Source organism: Nannobrachium achirus (genome assembly GCF_963921795.1).
Source record: "Nannobrachium achirus genome assembly, chromosome: 4".
Taxonomy (NCBI): Eukaryota; Metazoa; Chordata; class Actinopteri; order Myctophiformes; family Myctophidae; genus Nannobrachium; species Nannobrachium achirus.
In genome coordinates, this window is record NC_137813.1 from 25,969,533 (window position 1) to 25,992,738 (window position 23,206).

Genomic DNA, 23,206 nt, shown 5'->3' on the forward strand with positions numbered 1-23,206 from the left:
CAAGGCACACAAATGGGCAAAGTCAAAATCTCAAGGCACTTCTCTCTGTATTCAGAAAATGTATTTTTTGTATTGTTGTGTATACATTAATTGCAGTAATATATGGTTGGCACAAAATCCCATGATGGAACATCTGGACTTTTCTAAGGCAGTGGTTCTCAACCTGTGGGTCGGGACCCCCAGAGGGGTCCCCAAATTATTTTGGGGGGGTCCCCAGATGTTTAGCTAAATATTAGTTAACATTGTTTTCTCACTCAACAGTAAACAGACCAACATACAGTATAAGTGTATGGAGGTTATTCGCACATTTCTTAAGTGACAATTTAAGGACTTTAAAGACCTTTGACTAGTAGCTCTGAGGCGTTGTGAGCATGTAGATCGGCTATTTTCACAATGGAATAGATCCAGTCAAACTAAATGTAATGCCAACTCCTCCAATTACAAGTGCTTGTGCAGGGTGCGGGGTCCCTAGTTCAAATATGATTATTTGGGGGGTCGCGGCCTGAAAAGGTTGGCGCACCATTTGGGAACCACTGTCTTGGGATACTCTAATAATCATCATGTTAAGCATTTGTTGTTTAGTGTGTGTTTGGAATTGCTTTTACTACTTGTTAGTCATGTAGTGCTGCCCATTTATGCAACACTTCCCAATTCATTTTGGTCTGTCTAGACAAATTCAAATTGAGTTAAGTGGGTGGACATCTGTCACAAACAGATACTGTACGTCTGGTATGTAGCTATGTACTTTAGCTCAGTGCTAACAAAGTTACATTTTTGAGAAACTGTACTTTTCTTGAGTATTCGTATTTTTCGATACTTCACTCCACTACATTTCAAGGACAAATATTGTACTTTTGACTCTACACTACAGTTCTATGAAGGAAAAAAAGGACATTATGAATTAGCCATTTAAAACCTGTTCAATGCGTTGCATAGCAACACTTTGTGAGCTTGTAGATCTATGGAATTTTCACTATTGTTGAATGCTTAGGTATTTTTAAAAACTCAAGTACAAATTTGACTGAGAAATTCTCACTTGTAGTGGAGTAATATTTGACCAGGAGTACTTTGACTCAAGTACTGGAGTTAAGTACTTCCACCACTGCTGTAGCTACAGTACATGGGCTGTGCAGGCCACTGTAAATCAGCTGTTTTCTGCCTTGCTGACTATTACCTAACTGAATTTAAATATTAGATCTCCAGTCTTAACTTCAGTTTGCTTTCTCACATTGTCTATACACACAGAAGTTAATTAGATATGTCATAATGAAGTTCATAAAGACCTCTGCCTTTCCCCCCTGTCTTCCCTTGTCTCATAATTACTGTCTCCCTTCGTTCTCTCCTCCATTCTTCTCTCTCTCTGTCCATTAGACTCTGCGGTGGTGTGGGTGGGCGCACCATGGCCCAGACCCTCCAGATGGCGATCCCAAACTTTGGCAACAACGTTCTTGAATGCCTGAATGAGCAGCGGCTACAGGGCCTCTACTGTGACATCTCTGTGGTGGTCAAGGGCCACGCCTTCAAGGTGAGACCAGTGCCGTGGTGACGAGGGCAATTTATGCTTTGAGCAACATGTGTCAGCTGACTTGTAGCACAACAAGTGATGTCAAAATGACAAATGTGTCTTGAAGGACCTCAACTGATGGCGCTCATTCGATGGTCCGTGTGCCCGTTTTTAAGGAACCAGCTGAGACGAGACCTTTTCAGACAGGCAATAACCTGCTCTCTCTCTCTCTCTCTCCCCCTCTCTATGCCTTTGAGAGACAGTGAAAGAGAGAGAGACAGAGCAAGGCAGCGAGAAAGGGAAACGGAGAGAAAGTGAGAGAAGTATATGTAGGCTACACTTCAATTGTACAATTGGATTATTGGTGGATGGTAACAACTGTCTGGCACAATTAATTAATACTCATTCAGACTTTGAATGCTCGAGCACCCACGGGATCGGTGCCTACGGTTGCAGACAACTTCATAAAATGTCACGTACTGTGATTGGTTGGGAAGTTGCTCGATACGTTTGTCACCAACAGTATGAATGCTCAAAACTCTGAACGTTGTTCTACACATGCAATGTGTCGGTTACTTCTCTGTGAAAACATAAATTGGCCTTAATGGTATATTTCACTTTGGCTGATTAATTGAGATAATGTTATTTTAATAAACAAACAAAAAAGAAGTGCGTTTAATAATTCACGGACATTCAAATTCAATTAATAAATACATATCTTTGCCAGAGACAATTTCTGGTAACACAATTTGCAGTTTATTATCATAATTTCTTTTTCTGATCGCACAATAACCTGATAATATCTATTGCAAGCACGTTTTAAAAATGTTCTTACCGTACTGAAATGAAGGGAACTTCCTCGAAGATCAATCAAACCACAGCAAGCCATGGAAAATGTCAGTAATGTCAAGTATACAGTGAGCCGTGGTCAATAAGCTAAACATTCCAGACCACTGGTATCTACCAAAGGAAAGAAATCATTGGAATATATTTTAAAGGCATGTAAATTCAAAACATCTCCGTGTGTTTATTACACCTCCTCATAAGAGCAGGAGTTTTCCTTTCAGACTGTTAGAATGGCCTTCATTGGGTCAGTTGACAAGGACTAACATCCACCCATATTTAGGGATGGGACGATATGAACATTTCAAAAGAAGAGATTTACGATATTATCGCGATAACCAAAATCCATTATCCCGGGGCAAAACATTTGCCAAAAAGTAGCAGATCTACAAGATCACAAACGCGTCGCAACGCGAGTGTGAAAAAAGGACTGTATCAAGTACGTATATTATAAGTAACTTTTACCAATTATAGAGGGTTTAAATGGTACCGGATATGCAGTTCGGCAAATAAAAGGTGAATTGATTTCAGTGGAGGACGATATCGCAATAAGTGAAATCTCCACAATACGATTATCGTGAGTGTTTTATATCACGATAAACGATAATATCACGTATCGTCCCATCCTACCCCTATTTTCATCCCCTTAATCTTAACTCTTTCTAATAAGAGCTTTGTCGCTGTGAAGTATGTCATGAAATCGACTCCAAAACCGCTATCGTACAGAATTTGACTTGAACAATGAAATGGGTCAGATTCAGAACATTTATTTACCCGTTTACTTATTGATGTGTAAATTGATATCGAGCTGTTAGAGTGGATACAATACAGTTTTAACATTATCTTGTTAATGCTTTTTATTGTTTAAATGGTTATAAAACCCACTGACAGACATTTCCACTTTCAAGCTGTTGTCTCTCTCTAGTCTGGGTGGGCATGTCATTAGTTATCGGCACACAACGCGTTGCGTTGAGAGCTTGTACTGTAGATGTGCTATTTTCACTGCTTCGCCACTTCACTACTTTGTGTATTGTAAAACAGGACATTCATTTATAAAGAAACGCAAAAAGGTTAATTATGGAGGTACAAGGATTCTGCCCCACAACACGTCCTTATATTGAGGCAGAGAATTAAACCAACTCTTTTAGTGACATACCGGTATTTTAATCAAATTGTGTTCTTGCTATGCCAGCCATTTTCATTTTCTTCACCAAAAGTAAGTTTGCGGCATGCTCCTATCTTTAGTTTTGGGCTTGAATAGAGCATGTGCAAAACATGCTTTCTATTCATATATGATCAGTGTTTGACCAATGTTTTGGGGTCACAACTCAAGTAAAAATCCCATTTGTTTTCCTACATTTAAAAAAATATATACAGTATATTTCAAACAACCTTTTTTATGTAAAAAAAACAAACGTAAAAACAAAACAAATTTCATTAATATAAAATATATAATTAAGAAGTAGTGTACAAGCTTGCAACGCTGCGCCAAGTGAGTCGCTATGTGCTTGTAGATGTGCCATTTTCACTAGTTCGGGTCCCGGGCAAAAGTCTAATCTCTCTTTCGGGTTTCGACCTGAAAAGTTTGGGAACCACTGGGTTAACGTACCGTATTAATATGTATTTGAAAGGTATCGAAACGGCAGTTTTATCCATATCAGCATCACCCTTAAACTTGTTGCTCTTCCGCACCAGGCCCACCGAGCTGTGCTGGCTGCCAGCAGCTCCTATTTCCGGGACCTTTTCAGCAGCAGCAGCAGCGGTGGGGGAGGAGGCGGTGGCGGCGGCTGTGGGAAGAGCCCCCTGGTGGTGGAGCTGCCGCCGGCCGTGCAGCCCCAGAGCTTCCAGCAGATCCTGGCCTTCTGCTACACCGGCCGCCTCAGCATGACGGTGGGAGACCAGTTCCTCCTCATGTACACCGCCGGCTTCCTCCAGATCCAGCAGATCATGGAGAAGGGCACCGAGTTCTTCCTCAAGGTAATAAACGCCGCTCGCTGCAAGCGACAAACATTTTCACATCAAGGATCCCAAATGAATATGTACTGTAATTAGCCTTTTTAAGTCCGATTTGAAAATTACCACAGTTTTTTTTTTCTGGAAAACGTATTACTCAGCCTTTGTAGCAGCTAGAAACAAAATTCAGAAGATATGTGATAGCCCACAACTTTGGTTTTTATAGAAAGAATTCAGAAAAATTTCAAATATTTGTTCAAAAATTACTGTACTACATACTGTAAATACTGTAATACAAAAAACTAAAATAAAAAGGAGTAACAGGCCCTTTAGACCAGTGGTCCTCAATAGGGGGTCCAGGGACTCTCTTGACCCTTAGAAGTATGTTAAGGGGAGACCTTGACATTTTAAAGTTTGAGAACTACTGATTTAGACTCAAATGCAGGTTTAAATTAATTCTGCAATGAATCTCTGTATTAACAATTCAACAGGATTTTTTCACAAGGCTCCCTCATTGTATCACGACATATACGATATCTCTGAAAAGGCGTATCGTGGAGACATTGTATCGTTTCAATGATACTTATCACCATATCGCCCTCCCCTACCTCTAGGTGTCCTCGCCGAGCTGCGACTCACAGGGCTTGCACTCGGAGGAAGCGCCGTCCTCCGAGCCTCAGAGCCCCGTCACACAGACGGGCGGGGGCGGCGCCCGGCCCGCCCCCTGCCTGACGCCGCTCCCCCTGGTGTCGCGGGTGAAGACGGAGCAGCCGACCAGCCAGCCGGAGGCGGCCTCCCCTTACTCGGTGGTCTGCACCCCCGTGGCCAAGCGGCTGTGGGAGGGCGGCAGCAGCCGGGACGGGGGCGGGGGAGGAGGGGGCATGCGGAAGGCGGCACGCTTTTCCTCCCAGGAGGCGGTGCGGGGCAGCGCCATCCAGGGACTGGCCATGGGCCTGGGGGGCGTGCCGGCTGGAGGGGGGCTTGGCAGCTGCACCGGTCACAACGGGAGCTCGGCGGCGGGCCTGGCCGTGTCCGAGGGAGCGAGCCCTGGGACCATGAGTGCCTATGCCAGCGACTCGCCCATTAGCTACCACGATGATGAAGAGGAGGAGGAGGGGGCCGACGAAACCGCCGAAGAGCAGTACAGACAGATCTGCAATATGTACACCATGTACAGCATGCTCAACGTGGGCGCTGCAGGTAAGGAACCGGAGAGACTGTGTGAGTGTGAACCACAGTACTGAGAAGGACTACAAGGTGTGGGTTAAGCCGGATTTATGCTAAGTACGATGCAATGCATTGTGAGTTTGTCCATTGTTTATTTTCAGAACCCAACACTGTATGAATTAAGCATTGCATTCGCACTCATTTGTGATTATTGCACTTGCGTGTCAAAACATTCTGTTCTAACTTAAAGTGATGGGAGGATAAATCACAAACCATTAGTATTAAAGATTATTATTGGCTGTCACTACTACCCACGGTTCACATAGTTTGTCATAGAGAATGCACTTTGAACATGTGGGAAAAGAACCCATTGGTGATTTGCAAACTCGTAAGACATCTCACTTCAGAGTGGATTATCTCATTTGTACCATGGCCATTTGACAAAGATTTAAATAAAGGAATGCTCTTTAATATTCCTCAAGGGTTAGGGTTCAAACACCTTTTATGAATTAACGTATTGACTCAGTGACTTGACTTCACTTGATTGACTTCATACTCCACTGTTCAATTTGTACAGGCTTTATTGCACTTGTTCGTTATTAGGAGAAATTAAATGTTTTGACAATGTTTTTAAAGGGATCCCTGGCTAATACGACAAATATGCCTTAATGCATTATAATTGTCCTCTATAACTACAATGTAAAATGAAAAACACCTTAATTATTTTATTTCTTCTAGAAATAGCTAATCTTTCACTCAACAGGGGAAATGCCCGTCGCAAGTTATGATGTCATAAATGTCATGTGTGATCTATCCCTATGGAATTTATGGCATGCATGTGCAAATAAAAACAAACTTAATACTTCCTATGGTTAATATGAGCAAATCAATATTTCAAATGTGTTTTTTTCACATGCATGCCATAAATTCCATAGGGATAGATCACACATGACATTTATGACATCATCAACTTGCGACAGGCATTTCCCCTATTAAGTGAAAGATTAGCTATTTCTAGAAGAAATACAATATTTAAGGTGTTTTTCATTTTTGTATTTTACAATGTATTAAGGCGTATTTGTCGTATTAGCCAGGGATCGTTTTAAATTGCCACCTATAATGACTTGCACAAAATAGGGACACACCAGGTTGAATGTGGTGAATGTATGTACAGCGAGCTACACGTATTCGTTTAATACTGCACCATCAGGGCTTGAGCCAGGATTTTAGAAATACTGATGTCACTCTCAGCATCCCCCCACCAAACCTCCAGAATGTTTTGCAGACAACAGTATAAATCTATGCATTTAATGCATTCAGAGAGCAACAACAAACACTTAGAGTGATTGTTTCCAACTCCAGTTGGGGGGGGGGGGGGGGGGTGTGTGTGTGTGTGTGTGTGTGTGTGTGTGTGTGTGTGTGTGTGTGTGTGTGTGTGTGTGTGTGTGTGTGTGTGTGTGTGTGTGTGTGTGTGTGTGTGTGTGTGCGCGCTCGTGTGTATGCGTGCGTGTGAGAGAGAGAGTGTGTGTAATGTGTATGTGTACATACACTGTACATACTGTACATACATACATTTCCATTTTGGGGACTATCCTTGGCTGCTCATTTTTTCTCTCTACACCAAATCTCTTCACGGAAATAGCATATTTAAGGTTTTTGCACACTGCTGCATCGAATATCAGAGCGAATTTCAGAGCAGCAAAAAACGCATCAGTGTGTAACCAGCTTTACAAGCTCTAAATGCACCACATTGCAATGTGTGAGCTTGTAGATCTGCTATTTTTGCTGAATGTTTGCCTCTTATGACATGCCCAGGATAGGGACACTAAGGTTCACGTAGTCAAAGTCTTCACTTGCCAACAATCTGAAATTGTAACTCACTCACTCTGCTGTCATTGCAGGACAAGAATAGTTGAGATTTGCGTTTAAAAGCAGCTTAACTCATTTAATGCCAGCCTATCACCACTAGAGGGCATCCCAGTGGCCAGAGAATAATAGAGATATGCTGGTAATGCATGCCCAAGCCCTGGAGCCATGACTTGCCAGAACACTTTCCTTTGTGCATTTACAGGAAGAGGATGAAGTTAGCTTGAAGTTAGCTATTGGCTACCAAGCATTTTAGAAGATCTATTTTCGGCAATTTAGCCACGATTAAACCTTGCACACCTCATGCATGGGAAAAAAACAGAGAAGAATGAGCTCTAAAAAATCCAATGCAATCCTGGATTGCATTGTTGTGGTTTTGTGCAGTTTGTTCACAGCTTTCAAACAAAAAAATCCGATTGGAAATCCGTTCAGGCATTCTTGAGATAATAGCCATTATGTTATGTTGTTATGTAAACAAAAATGGCTGCCCTGTATGTTAGATGGGGTTGTATGGGGTTGGAACATGCAAAATCGCGATTGAAATCATGTTCACTAGTTTTGATGGGGTCCAAAAAAAAGATTAAAAAAAAACAAAAAAAAAAAACAAAAAAAACGAATTTATTCGGTTTTGGCACGTTTTAATAAACCGAATTTATTATATTGTTGTCAGGGTTTCCTGGAGGAAAAGTCTAGGTGCTGTTGGAGGTTGGTGCACGACACGTGTACTGTGTGTGTGTGTGTGTGTGCGTGCGCTCGCTGGAGCAGCACGATATGGGCAAAGGTTCATACCTCAATATTTATGCCAGATATCTCAATAGCGATATAATATACAGTATGACTATGGGTTCATTCACATTTGTTATTTTCTATTTTAAACTAGCAACAGTGACCAAACCAAATATTCTTAAATATTTCTTTGTTCAGTGCACACTCTCACTCTGAGGTTATAGGGAGTGTGAGGGCTTGTGGCACATATGTCATGGAAAACACAATTATGTAATTGTGGTAGATCAGGGGTCTTCAACGTTTTCAGGCCAAGGACCCCCGCTTAGTTGAGAGAGAGACAAAGCAGGGACCCCCACAAACTCTTCATAGATTCCATAGTTTCATCTTTGACAGCACAATAATCAGTGTATTTTGGATTCATGTCAATGTGTGTTTTCAGATATTTAACCACTTGAACTGTCAATACTTAATAAACTTGACCTTTCACTCTGTACTTAGTCTGCTCTTTTTCCCCTCTAGACCAAACCTCTTTGCTGAAAATAGCCGATCTACAAGCTCAGCTTGTAGATCTGCTATTTTTTGGCTAAAGTTCTCAGAATATGAGTTCAAGTGGTTAATATGAAAAAGGAGAAAAAGGTTTCTATCAAACAAAGATTTGGAGGACCTTGGAGGACCCTGTACTAACTCTGAGGATCCCCTAGGGGTCCCAGACCCCCTGTTGATGGATGTTTCTGACTTGGAAAACACAACTACATTATGCCATTGTGGTATATGTTTCTGACGCTTAGTCTCGTGGTGCACCTAGATAAGGAGCTGGTCTGGTTGAATCCCAAAACGGTTAAGGATTTATGGAAAGTGTAGTCAAAATAGGAGGAACCCAACCTCAGTTTGTTTAAACCCCACCTGATGTTCTCTGACCGATAAATATAGTCAGTCCTTGATTAAGTTTCCTTCCATTCTCCTTAATAGTGTGGTTGCTATAGGCAACCAGACTAGACCGCCTTTTTTCTGTAGACTTTTATTTCACCTAGATTCAATCTTTTTTCTGTTAACCTTTCTGCAACAGAATTTATCAAGAACAGAACTTTCTAGTATCCATACCCATGAATTACAAGTGTTCAAATGGCTTCCCACATGAAGAAGAACGAATACATGTAGAAATACATGAAAAAGGTATACAGCAAACAGGGCAAATATTAGGATTCCACTGCAACCACACTTGCAATTTCCCATTGCTAAATACCATACTTCGCATCTGTGGACAAGGAAACAGCATGCTTATAGATTTCATACGCATAGAATATGTGAACAAATAACAGACAAACAGTACATTATACAGTGTAGTATGTGAACAACAACCAACATATATCTGTATGGGGTCCTCCCTATGTTCCCCAGGTTCTATGTTCCCCACCCACCCTCCCCACAAAAAGGTTCTATGTTCCCCGGTAATCCCCGCTCAACCAAAAAAAGGATCTACTACATGTATGTTCCCCACCAAAAAATTAAAAATAAATGTTCCCAACTCAAATGCAGGAAATAGTGGGACATCTGGGCACTAAGAACACATGGGCAATCCTAATTTAGGCGCCCAGTTGCCCTGGTGCCCATATGTCTCGACCCCTAAGTGCCCACTCGTCTAGGTGCCCACTCGTCCAAATGCCCACATGTCCCTATTGTCCAGGTGACCACTCATCCAGATGCCCAGTCATAACAAAGTATGGTGTCCAGATGTCCCTAGTGCTCCCTGTCCCACTAGTATTTGTAATTTCTCCCCATTATTGTGTGTTTTGAGTTGTTATTAATAATTAGAAATTAATGTTTCCTGCATTGTTGGATGAGTGGGGAACATATAACCTTTTTTTAAGTTGAGTGGGGAACATAGAACCTGAGGAGCATAGAACCTTTTTTGGGTAAGTGGGGAACATAGAACCTTTTTTGTGGGGGTAAATGGGGAACATAGAACCTGGGGAACATAGTTACAGTCCCATTTGTATGACATAATAAGCATCTATCTAAATAAGCAACAAGAAGTGATACAAGGAACAAGGAATGCATAGGGAGAGAGGTAGAGTGTGAGGAGGACATGGAGTGAAGACTGCGGCGGAAGATGAGGCGTGAGTCTGCAGTCCTGACAGGGGTCATTCCACAGCGTTGAAGCCAGGGGGAGAAGAGTCAAGGACGCTTGTTGAGTATCGGTGTCGTATGGAGGGATGGGAGGGACGGATGTCCTCAGTGTGTGGGAAGGAATGTAGAGCTGGACTATGGGGCATGCCATGCCACTGGTTTCCTATTCCTTGTAGGTCATTGCGACCGCCAGGTCGCAGTTACTATCAAAACCTCCACCGGCTGTCTGTCAGTCCCTCTGTCTGTCCATCACGTCACACTTTTGGCCCTACTCTTATCTCCGGCACCGTTGCCCCTATCCATGCCAAACTTTGCACACACGCTCCTTGGCTGGCGAATCACAACCTCCGCCCCTGATTTCTCACATGCCTCTGTTCTAGCGCCACCATCAGGCTGCTTTTTGCTGACATTAACGGACACTGCTTCAACAGATCTTGCCTAAAAATCACACAAAGTGGTACAAACTATCTCGCAACATGCATCTGTACCATTTCCCATATTCCCTCCTGATAGGCTACGATTGCCTTCTAAAGTTTGCTGGATTGCTCCATTTTCACAAAATTCTGCAAATCATCACATCACATGCCTTTTCTTTGCAATTAGCCACGCACATTCCCTCAACACGTAGGCATACATGCCACTTCAAAACCACTTCTACCTGCACATGGGCCTCTTCTAGCGCCACCATGTGGACGATTTTTGCAAAACACATATTTTGCCACTGGCCCTACTGACTTTGCAGACAAATCACGCAAAGTATCATGTCAGTATCTCTAAACTCATGTCATGCAAAACATTTATTTGGACATGCTCCTGCACCTTTTGCCCTACAATCCCATTTCCCATATACCCTCCTGATTGCCTACCATTGCCTTATCAACTTTGCTGGATTACATAAGAAGAATGTCGGGGTTGAGTTCTGTCTACTATGTATCATTGACAAGCATAGCCTTATCAAGTTTGCTCGATTAAAGAAGAAGAATGGCCCAGTTTAGTTAAAGGAATACGCCTGTCTGCAATCTTATCAATGACCCACTGTGCTCACCACAACAAAATCTGTGACTGTCATAATTCAACACAACACCTAGGTTACACATTTGCTCCACCTACATACTAACATATCTCCTACTACTTGAACACGACCCCGTTACAGCTAAAGCCCGCATTCTCTGGCCCTACATAAACAATACATTTGCCACGCACATCACCCTACACACAGGAACCAATGCCACTTACAGGCCAATTTTTGTATACATGCGACCTGGCGGTCCCTTATCTCCCAATTAGGGAGTCTTACTGGTTACTAGTGTTTTGAATTTGATCTCACATACGGTGAGAAACGTGTGCTTTGCTTTTTATAGTGTTGTATGCTCATCAAGTAAACCTTCCTGATAATTCACAAGAGCTCCTCCTATGTGTAAACATAGCGTTTATCATCCTCATCCAGGGGTCAATGCCGTGCTTTCTTGTGGTGGACATTTTTGTCAAAATATATATATTTTTTGCCATGGACATGAGTGGGCAATAATATTACCAGAGACACCAAAGAGCTAACCCTGAATGGCCATAACATGTACAGACATCAAATGGAACCAAATGGACCCGTTTGGTTCCATTTGAACACTCAGAGTTATGTCCTGATGTCCTGTTGCAAATAAAACATTTGAGAACCACCAGTACTTGTTGGACTCCTAATACGCTAGGGTTAGTGTCGTACAGTGTCCTACACATTCTGAAGAAAACCATGAGACCGACATTCAGTAAACGTGTCCTATGACCAAAATAAGAACATTATAATGGTGTGTAAAAAAAAAAAGGTAATCTAAAAATTGCCACAGACAAGGCCAAGTCTTTTCTCACGGACACATTTGGCCGTGTACGGATATAATGATGACCCTTGTCCTCATCTCATGTTTGTGTCTCCAGCAGCCGGTGAGCGGGTTGATGCCCTGCCGGACCACACAGAGACGCGGGGGCGGATGCGGGGCAGAGACCTGACGTGTCTCCCAGCGGAGCTCATCTCGCAGATAGGCAACCGCTGCCACCCCAAACTGTACGAGGAGGGAGACCCAGCCGAGAAGCTGGAGATAGTCTCAGGTATGTGCGTGCCACTGCCACCTGTACACCTGCAGCCATGTTAATGGGTGTAGTGACCATCGTGCTTAGCAATGTAACAGCGAAAATGTGGCATGGAATTTCATTGATCTGTGCGGACTCTTAAGCAAGCGGACATGTGGTTGAAACACGGTTACAGTAAGTGGGGGGTCTAAACTTGTCATTTTTAAAGGTGTATGGGGTGGATGAGAAGGTGGGTCTCACCCTCAAATAATGGCGGCGATGGAGAAAATGGCAATATACATGTTTTTCATTAGCTAAGTATATAAACCAAAACAGCCAGTCAGATGCCGTCAATGTATTTCACACATTGTGAACTGTCCTTGAATGACTGAGCTTAACACTGGCATGCAGATAAGCTCACATGTTGCGTTTAATATTAGACATGTCAAAGCATGTCTGCCTGTGACTATCTGTATTATCTTATGGCCAGGGTTACATACCTTCCCAGTGTGTGTGTGTGTGTGTGTGTGTGTGTGTGTGTGTGTGTGTGTGTGTGTGTGTGTGTGTGTGTGTGTGTGTGTGTGTGTGTGTGTGTGTGTGTGTGTGTGTGTGTGTGTGTGTGTGTGTGTGTGTGTGTGTGTGTGTGTGTGCGTGTGCAAGCAGCACATTGTGAACCAAAAACAGTTAAAGCGTTACAGAGAAATTCATATTGTGTATCATGTAAAGTTAGTGTTGTGTGTTGACGTCGATGAGTATAGTATGTGTAATTGTGTGACTAGAGTGTGTGTGTGTGTGTGTGTGTCTGTTCGTGCGCATTTGCCTGTCTGTGAATTTGTGCATGATAATAATACCTTTGGCATGCATGCACGTATATCCTTTGTGCAGGTACTTCAGTGTTCATATCAAGAGCCCAGCTGATGAACTGTCACGTCAGTGCAGGCACTAGACACAAGGTGCTGCTAAGGCGGCTGCTGGCTGCTTTCTTTGACAGGTACCGTAGCATTTCCTCTGTCTGCTTGTTTCATTACACAGTCAAATACCACCCTGGCCACAATATGCCTTCCGGTTGGTTCTAGCTGAAGTGGCGGAAGTGCTGCGTTTAAAGAAAGTTACGTCATGTGTATACACAAATTGGCCTGTAAGTGGCATTGGTTCCTGGTTGTAGGGGGATGTGCACTGCAAATGTATTGTTTAGGTAGGGCCAGAGAATGCGGGCTTCAGCTGTAACGGGGTCGTGTTCAAGTAGTAGGAGATATGTTAGTATGTAGGTGGAGCAAATGTGTAACCTAGGTGTTGTGTTGAATTATGACAGTCACAGATTTTGTTGTGGTGAGCACAGTGGGTCATTGATAAGAATGCAGACAGGCGTATTCCTTTAACTGAACTGGGCCATTCTTCTTCTTTGTCTGTTTACATTCCCCAGCGAAAAAACTAAAATAGATTATAGCTCTTAACTCGCTCTTAATATGTGTAACATCGCCTGAATCAATATTTTTGTGTGTATGTTGTTTTTTGCGAACGCAACCGACAGAGAAGGAGACATAGACCAGATTTTTTCCAGTGGGGAATGCGTTTTCAGGGACACCCGCACTTTGAAAAAACTACAACTTCCGGGAAAATTCTGCCTCACCTCCTAGAACGGTCTCTGCCTCATATTGTCAACAGGCTTTTCTCTTTGCAGATGAGTAAGCCTGGCTACACGAGGCTAGTCAAATCCTTATTGTTAATGTTAATCCATTAAGACCTGCGACTGATTCTCCAAATGCCTTCCAAATCAGTAGTTTTAATGTGAAGAGGTTTTTGCAACTAAAACTTTTACTGTTTGGTAGAGTATGTTAATGTAATCTAACTAACACAACAGTGGTTTGCTTAGAATACTGTGGTTGGATAGGACCACTACTGGTTGACAAGTGGTATTGCACGAAGCTCAAAGAGTAATATGTCCTCTTCCCTGGATGGGCTTTCCGTCTTAGCTCAGCAGTAGAAATTCTGGTGCTTAGGCTGGAGACCCAGGTTTGAATCCTGAGGACATAAATCTTCAGAGAGTGGGGTGGCTCAGAGTAGATGACAGAGTACAGCAACTTGCAATGGGCCTGGTGTACAAGATACACTACACCACTATAATACCCAAGTACCTGTCAAAATACTTTATAAACATTAAGGATGTCCATAATTACAACACCAGAGGCAGCGCTACAGATCACTTCCAACCCAGAGTCAAAACCAACAAAGGGTCAAACTCGTTTTTCTGCTATACCACCAAAATGTGGAAAGCCTTACCGAAGGCCATAAAGGAGTGTGGATCACTAGCATCCTTTAAAATTGCCCTGAAAAACCACTTACAGGCAGCAGCCGTTCGCAACTGGTAAAAAAAACTAGCCTAGCCCAACCCTACCCTCCCCTGCCCCTTCTTTGTATATACTGTTTGTTTAGACTTACTGTTTTCTTTTTTTGTTTTTCTTTACATATCTACTGCATAGTACTGTGTTCTATTTGTCTGTCATTCAATGTTATATGAGATACTTTAATGGTTTCCAGTGGAAATAAGCTTAGTCTTTTCATGGATCTCCTTTTAGTAGACCTTGTACCAGTGAACTGTACCGTCATGAAACTGTACCTTTTCCTATGCAAACTTCTAATAAAGTCTTCAATCAATCAATCAGAGAGTCTACAAATGTACCTTTCTGTACACTCTCTGAGTTACATTAAATTTGACTGTGTAGGATAAAACTGTAGTTATGGTAATACAATACTGTATCCAGTATACATTTTCATGGCTGCCCCTACCGTGGGCATTGGGTTATTGCTTTAAGTTTAATAAATTAATCAGATGATCATTCTTACGGCATGTCTGTCTGTGTGCGTGTCCTGAGTTAATCTCGCTAACCGCTGTAAGCCCAGCACCACTTCATAGGCATGCTGCTTGTAGGTCACAGAAGCACCCTTTTTCACATACTGAATGTTTGTTTTATAGTAGCTTTTGAAATATTATTCTCCTTATTCTGAAAATGGAAGTGAGTGGGGCTGTGAATGTAATTCATGCGTCTATGTCATAGATATGTCAAAGACTGACACACAGGTTGGCCACATGAAGTTCGAGATCCACATTGGAGCCACACACATGTACATCCTGAGATCCATATAATTGTGGGCTCGCCTGGAAGGCGAGCACACGTATGTTATCTTCATTATTTATTTCTATACTAGTCAGTATCCTCAAAACTTTGGCGCGCTTCATCTCTTAAACGCTTACACCTTTCAACACCATTCAAATTTTTATGTGTTCAGCTTACTGAGGACAAGTGTGCGTGTATTTTTCTTTTTGAAATGTTTTGTAGTATAATTATAAAAAAATAAAAATGTTTAACTTTAAGCACCCAATGCATTTCCAATGGGTTTAGTGAGGAAAGGGACCCATGTTTATATTAAGGCGCTGTGGCTGCAATATTCACACTTCAGATATGCTATTTATATCAATGCGTTCACACAGGTCTGCTCTCTGATTTGATCCAAATATCTAAGCTGTGTGATGTATAAAACTATAGTTATAGTTAAAACTATAAATAAATGTCCCTCTCCACTCTACTGATTACACAGCTGTGATCAAGAATCAAGTCCGGGCGATGGGATGTAAATCCCATAGCCATATTATCCTAGAGCCCGCAGGGACAGTCAGCCATATTAGTGGTTGTTGTTGGTTGTCAGGGAGATATCAAAACCAATGCATTTCCAAGTCAGATCCACAAACACAATAAAAGCCATGCTCCACTCCTCAGTCTGGAGTGGCCACATAGAAGAACGCCTTGGTTATAGACATAGTGGAGGACAGATGTGATCTGGGATTGTTAGCCTACAGTATATGCACTCAATATACTCCACTACAGTTGGAGTCCATTTGACAGTTGCTGGTTCCCAAACACAGAATCAAAAATGTAGATCTAGAACACATAGAATATGTACAGTACAGTAAGGTTCAGTAGAGTACAGTAAAAGTACAGTAAGGTTCAGTAGAGTACAGTAAAGTACAGTAAGGTACAGAAAGGTACAGTACAGAAAGGTACAGTAGAGTACAGTACAGTAAGGTACAGTAAAGTACAATACAGTACAGTAAGGTACAGTAGAGTACAGTAAAGTACAGTAGAGTACAGTAAGGTACAGTAGAGTACAGTAAAGTACAGTATAGTAAGGTACAGTAGAGTACAGTACAGTAAGGTACAGTACGGCACAGTAGAGTACAGTATAGTACAGTAAGGTACAGTAGAGTACAGTAAAGTACAGTACAGTAAGGTACAGTACAGTAAGGTACAGTAGAGTACAGTAAAGTACAGTAAGGTACAGTACAGTAGAGTAGAGTAAAGTACAGTACAGTAAGGTACAGTAAGTTACAGTAGAGTACAGTAAAGTACAGTAAGGTACAGCAGAGTACAGTAAAGTACAGTACTGTAAGGTACAGTACAGTACAGTAGTGTACAGTAAAGTACAGTAAAGTACAGTAACGTACAGCACAGTAAGGTACAGCAAGATACAGTAGTGTACAGTAAAGTACAGTACAGTAAAGTACAATACAGTACAGTAAGGTACAGTAGAGTACAGTAAAGTACAGTAGAGTACAGTAAGGTACAGTAGAGTACAGTAAAGTACAGTATAGTAAGGTACAGTAGAGTACAGTACAGTAAGTTACAGTACGGCATAGTAGAGTACAGTACAGTATAGTACAGTAAGGTACAGTAGAGTACAGTTAAGTACAGTACAGTAAGGTACAGTACAGTAAGGTACAGTACAGTACAGTAAGGTACAGTAGAGTACAGTAAAGTACAGTACAGTAAGGTACAGTAGAGTACAGTAAAGTACAGTAAGTTACAGTAGAGTACAGTAAAGTACAGTAAGGTAAAGTACAGTAGAGTACAGTAAAGTACAGTAAGTTACAGTACAGTACAGTACAGTACAGTACAGTAAGGTGCAGTACAGTATAGTAAGGTACAGTACAATACTGTAGGGTACTGTACCTTACAGTACCTTAAAGTATCCTATTTGTTGGGTTGGAATCGAGCCCACACTGTTTCGAAGGAACAGTATTTCTAGTTAGATTTGTTTTTGATTATTCCTATCTATGCAACTAAGAGACACTTTTCACAGCAGACATTTTGACAGGTAAACGTAGCAGAAGGTTAATTGTGGGTGCATTTCATTTAGGTGTTATTTTGTGTCAGCATGAAGTTAACCGTGTTTGCAGACAGTAACACCTAACTGAAGGGAAAACACCCGCAATACATTTTTACCCGTCAAAATGTTCTGTGAAAGTAAAATTATAACTATAAAAGTATATAGAATAAGGTAATACACTACAAAGTGGTGTTAAAATAAGGTAACAACGTACTGTACAATATGAGGGAAGATAATGAATCACATGTTATCTCAACCCTGACAGACATCTTGAAATGGTTTAATTATCTAGACATGCATTCACATTTTATTCACATTTAGCTCACAATACGAGTGTTGTGAGTGAGTTTATAGTTTCGTCCATTGTGGCATGCCTAGAATAGGGAGGCTGGGGTTCATGTGGTTAACTGTAGCTATACTGTATTCTCCTGTCTCAGAAACACTTTGGCCAACAGCTGTGGAACAGGCATCCGCTCTTCTACCAATGACCCCAGCCGCAAGCCCTTGGACAACAGAGTGCTGCATGCAGTGAAATGTGAGTATGCATGTTTGCATGTGTGAGGGTGCACTCAAGCGTGTGTATTTTTACTATGATGCAGGGCGGAGATGCCAATGTACATGTAGTTTTCCAGTATTTAATCCACTTTAAGGTGTATGAGTGAAGACACATGATGTTGGACTGTACCGCTACCTGACCATGATATAAGTATACCGTTGTGCTGGAAATTATTCAACCCCCTCTGAAAGTCTGGTTTATTAGTGTAGCCACTGTTCCTTTAACTTAGAAAAACAACTAGCCATGTTTCTAACTGCTCTAATCACGGTCAACAAACTTCTAGTCAGGCCAGGTTGCACATCTGTTGCATCTATTTAAGCCCTTGATTAGTCGATTGCAGTTGATTACAGAGGTTTTCAGGTGTGCTTAAGAGATGAATTATTGAAAGTGAAAGTGGCATTTAGCACTGAATAATAAATAAAAGAAACACTGCAAATAGGCTATTACTTTTGTTGAGCTATTTACATTGTTCTTGTATGATTTCTTTCTTTCAGTTGACAGTTTGTGATTAGCCAATAAACCCGATTTGCAAGGGGGGAGGTTGAATCATTTTGAGCACAACGGTAAATGTCAATGTTTAAGAATTGGTACTGATCTGTGAGTGAGACAAGGAATTGCAGAATATTTTCTCTCTCCATTCACTCTCATGGTAAAACATAATCCCACTTTTGGCACATAAATGAATGCAAACAAAGCAATGTTAGACAGATATATAACCTGACCCTGTTACATTAGAAGGCACCGCTTGGGATTAATATAGTGTGAATAGAGCCTTTTCACTTCCACAAAATATACAGGATACAGAATCTTCTTTTATGTATGTGCTAAAAGTGTCCTGTTTTTCCATGCCTGTGAGAGTGCATGGAGAGAAGTCATTCCCCATTCAAAGAGCAACTGATAAAGATAATTCACAATATTTGGCCTTACAACTTGGCCAGGTAGCTATACAAACCAAGGTTCTACCAAAATTCAGCATCTCTTTAACTGGTGGAATTGAACAAATCATCTTTTGTTTCACAAATCTTATAACAATCATGATGACATACAATACAATACAAACACAAACCACCCATTGCTTCTCCAAAGACAGATAATAAGCAACAGCTCTTAGTGGCCACAAGATGGCAACATGTACCCTGTGAAACTAAAGGCCAGCTTGACAAAGACCCTCCAACAAGGTTGATAGAGTGGCTTTCTCTGGCTGTTCAGCTTTGACTCTCCATGTTGTTGTGCAATGCAGGCAGAAAGAGCAACTTCTAACTATTGGATGCTTGCTAACACGTTTGGCAAATTGCCAGGCTGAATTTGTAGATCGGTTGGTGTTGGATTTAGGGAAAATGGAGCGGTTCAGTACAAAGCCCCGGAGGATCCTGGTCAACTAATTATAGATAATATTTAAGTTTCACTGAACCAGCGGCCATTTTTTGGTTCCAGTTCCAAAACAACATTTATTTTCAGTGGAAACACTCTGAACTGGTTCAATGTTAGGCAGGGAAAAAATAAGTGAACCGGTTCAATCCCAGTGGAAAAAGGGCCTGTGTGAAGTAGATTACCGGTATACAAGTAGCTCAACATCAAACATTCTAAATCTGTTAGTTTGTGTTTTATTATTATGATATAATTTAAAGTTATACCATGTAACTTTTTTTATAAAACAAATCTTAAAATTGTCCTAACTGTTAAATCGCTAAAGTTTTAGAACCCCCACTCCGTTATTTTCAGCTTCTGAAGCCTTCTCTTTATATGTTTTCTACTTAGCCGTGACAGGGGCGGGATTTCCCGGCAAAATTACGTCATCACACTACCGGCCAATCACAGCGAGGGTTATACACTGCCGGCCAATCACAGCGCATCTTGAAGTGGGGTCGCTATGGCGGCCATATTTGTAGTCGCCCGTGTGTCTCTATACTCATCGCCTACCAGGCAGGGTGAAGGAGTCAGTTTCTCCGGAATGCCTGAACGCACAGGAACCAGGGACCCCTCTAAAGATAGCTCTCGGCGAGGTGGAGGCAGACGCGGGGGTGTGAAGGTACGAAAAACGGCCGAAAGACGCGGACGCGACCGCGGTTTGCTATAGGGCTACTGACCACTAGTTGAGCATCTTACACAGTATAGCTTTAAGTAACAGCATATTGTTGTGACATTAGGTTATAAGTAACTGCATCTTGTTGTGACATTAGGTTATTGCCCCTAACAAGCGTTATGCCAATACAAAAACCGCAGGCCATTAGAGAAGGCGTCTATAAAAATGGTGACCCCTGGGGGAACGACAAAGAGTACAGGCAGGGCGTGAAGCCTTGTCGGTTTGGAGGTGGTCAAAAAAATGTAATGTAAAACATAAACATCATCAAGGAAAAAGCAATCCCTGAAGAAGATCTGGTTGAAATGGTGGTTGTCTTTCAATAAAATATTGTTTGCATCATGGATACGCCGGGCAGTGCAACTATTTTCTTTGTTTAAAAACATAAAAATCATTACATGCTCTTATCCATTGTCTGGTTGTATGTTTTCAACAATATGATACCAGTCCAATAGGCATACAGAATCTATTATCCTGTAACCTTGACATAGATAACTCCCACATGTAACATCATTGTGTGAGACACAGCCCTGATCTGTAGGCTCTTTCCTTCTCACCCACCAGTTTACTGCCAGAACTTTGCCACTAGCTTCAAGGAGAGCGAGATGAACGCCATCGCAGCGGACATGTGCACCAACGCGCGGCGCGTGGTCCGCAAGAGCTGGATCCCCAAGCTGAAGCTGCTGATGGCCGAGAGCGACGCGTACTCCGCCTTCCTCCCCGACGCCGTCAAGTTGGAGGACGACGCATTGGGGTCTGAGCCGCCGTTTGACCCCTCGACCCTGGAGCCCGGCAGCGGCGGGGGTGGCATGGAGTCCGGTGGCTCCTCCGGAGAATCGCTGCAGGGCGTGGGCGCAGACGGAGGGACGCTATTCTGACCGGGAACCTGGGGAAAAGGTTGACGTGTGTCGATGATAAAACAAAAAAAACAAGAATCCCCCCAGGTTCCACTCGTTCAGCTCACGTCCCCCGGGGTCCCTGCCTTGACCCCTCTCGTCAGACCCTCACTGAACACTACGTACCAGGGGTGAATGGCAGTTGTTGATCCGCCGTAAAACCAGGCAGTGAAAATGATCACTTTCTGGTTTTCTTTTCCGTCACCTGCCCCAAGCTTCCTCCGCTTGTTTTTAGCCATTTAACTGCAGTCACCCTCTTATATTAAACACATTCCCTGTCGGGATGGGTGTGAGGGGTGAGTACCTCAGGCTGAGGAGTTGGTTGGTCGGTTGGCTGGACGCACAGAAAGAATGGATAGATGGATGGATTAATGGGGCGAAAGGAAGTGAAGGTGCTCAACTGCATTCCAGCCTTAAACTATGGAGATAAAATTGACACTAACAGTAACAACTTAAACAAAAGCCCTGCTGATTCCTTTCCCCTCATCATGCCCTCACACCTTCCACGCCACCCTCACGACTAGAGCAAATCCATCACACTCCAGTGTGTGTGTCTGTGCTGTGTCTTATACCTATGTGTCTCATCTTATGTAATTTGTAGCATGTTTCTCTGTGTGTAATCTTCCACAGCGATCCGTGCAAGAGGAAGATTTCTAATGCAGTGAACTGTAAGAAAACTCTAAAGAGAACGGGAATAAAAACACAGTTAAGAGATATTTTTAGAGGATAAAAGTTCTATATAAAAGTGCACACATCTGTATGGTGTGTTCATAGAGCGAGCGAGAGGGATTGTTTTAAAATCTCAATCATTGTGTTTTAATTTTTATTGTATTTTACGGAGCGGTTTTGCAGAGAAATGTATTGTTGAATAAGGAAAAGTGCTATTTTTGCATTCAAAGGTCTGGTATATATATAATGATGGTCCGAGTAGTCTTAATGTGAGACTGGTAGTTGTTCATTTCTTTTTTTAAGTTGTTATTTTTTATCTGCACACAATGTACACTGCATTGAACCTTTACATTTGAAGCCAAGCATTTCATCTTCCATTCATTAGCTTTCGAGAAAATGTCGAGACCAAGTGAGACGACTGTTAGACTGAATTGTCTGTGGTGGTATAGGTTGTATAAGTTTGTACAGGTATTTGCAGCCCTTACAAAACTGCTTTCTCCTAATTTTGTCAGCCAGGGTTAGAAATATACAGCTTTGATTGACGTGCTGCATATGACTACTTATGCTTAATTTATACTTTGCCTTTTGACAGTGCCGAAAATAGATGATTTACAAGTTCACAAGCTTGTAGGGCTTGTGTGTGCTTATACTGTAGATCAACTACTTTCAGCGCGTGACATAGTTATATAAATCAGGTAAAGCAGGGGTTGACACTAAGGTCTCATTGGCACTTGCCCGTTGGGCAAGTACAGGTCATGTTCTACTTGCCCAAAGATCATGCCCACTTGCCCAAACTTGTCCATTATAAAATGTAAAAGTAAAAAGTTAATTATTGTTCAATTTAACACATTAAAAATCTGTATGGGTTCACACTTGTTATTTTATATTTTTAAGTGTAGGAACAGTGAAAACGGCACATTACAGGTAAACAGTGTTCTTATTTTACATTCCACTGACCAGAAGACAGCTCTGTCCACGTTAAGGTGTTTAGACAGATATCTGGTTTTGTGTTTATAGACAGTTGTTGCGTCCCCTCTCAAATGAGCACTTGCCCGGTCGGGCAACCTGAAAGCAAACTTCACCTGCCCGAGAGTTTTATTTACTTGCCGGGGGCAGGTGGGCAAGCCTTAGTGTCAATGCCTGTAAAGTATACATCAGGCTTTAGCTTGCCTCTTCCTAGTTCTATTTCATCCCTTCTGACTGCCAGAGGCGGTCATCAAGGATTCATAGAACCGTACTTACATTCGTAAATTTCGTTTTAAATTGACAAGTAAAAGATACTGGAATGTGCCTTGTCAAGAAACCCTGTGGGTAGAGCGATGTTGTGGTTGTCTGCTGTCAGGGAGGGTGTGTGTGTGTGTGTGTGTGGGGGGGGGGGGTTCTTTGCTAAAAACATCTTGTATTATTGTAGCCATGCTGTATTATCTGCTACTTACAAAGCAAATGCAGAGTGGCTAACAGTTTTCTTTGGAATTTGACATGAGTTTAAAAGTTAAACAATGTATCATCACATTATATTTGTGATGATTTTTGCACCTTCCAGGAGAGCTAAGAGAGAGGTTCCTGCACCTTAATGAGATTAACCAGTTCTTCACGCA

General features: G+C 42.0%; 1 protein-coding gene across 3 annotated transcripts in view; it reads left to right on the forward strand.

The window, feature by feature from the left end:
- Positions 1 to 22,929, forward strand: part of nacc1a (nucleus accumbens associated 1, BEN and BTB (POZ) domain containing a) — a 29,603-nt gene extending 6,674 nt beyond the window's left edge. For 2 of the 3 annotated variants that reach the window (XM_080724262.1, XM_080724263.1), the window contains exons 2-8: positions 1,372 to 1,525; positions 4,043 to 4,324; positions 4,915 to 5,500; positions 12,113 to 12,283; positions 13,130 to 13,235; positions 17,845 to 17,942; positions 20,608 to 22,929. In XM_080724262.1, coding sequence (XP_080580388.1) covers positions 1,400 to 1,525; positions 4,043 to 4,324; positions 4,915 to 5,500; positions 12,113 to 12,283; positions 13,130 to 13,235; positions 17,845 to 17,942; positions 20,608 to 20,921 — 1,683 coding nt within the window. In that variant the 5' untranslated portion in view covers positions 1,372 to 1,399 and the 3' untranslated portion in view covers positions 20,922 to 22,929. The remainder of the gene's footprint in view (positions 1 to 1,371; positions 1,526 to 4,042; positions 4,325 to 4,914; positions 5,501 to 12,112; positions 12,284 to 13,129; positions 13,236 to 17,844; positions 17,943 to 20,607) is intronic. The other variant, XM_080724264.1, reaches the window with a different exon arrangement.
- The last annotated feature ends 277 nt before the right edge of the window (positions 22,930 to 23,206 follow it).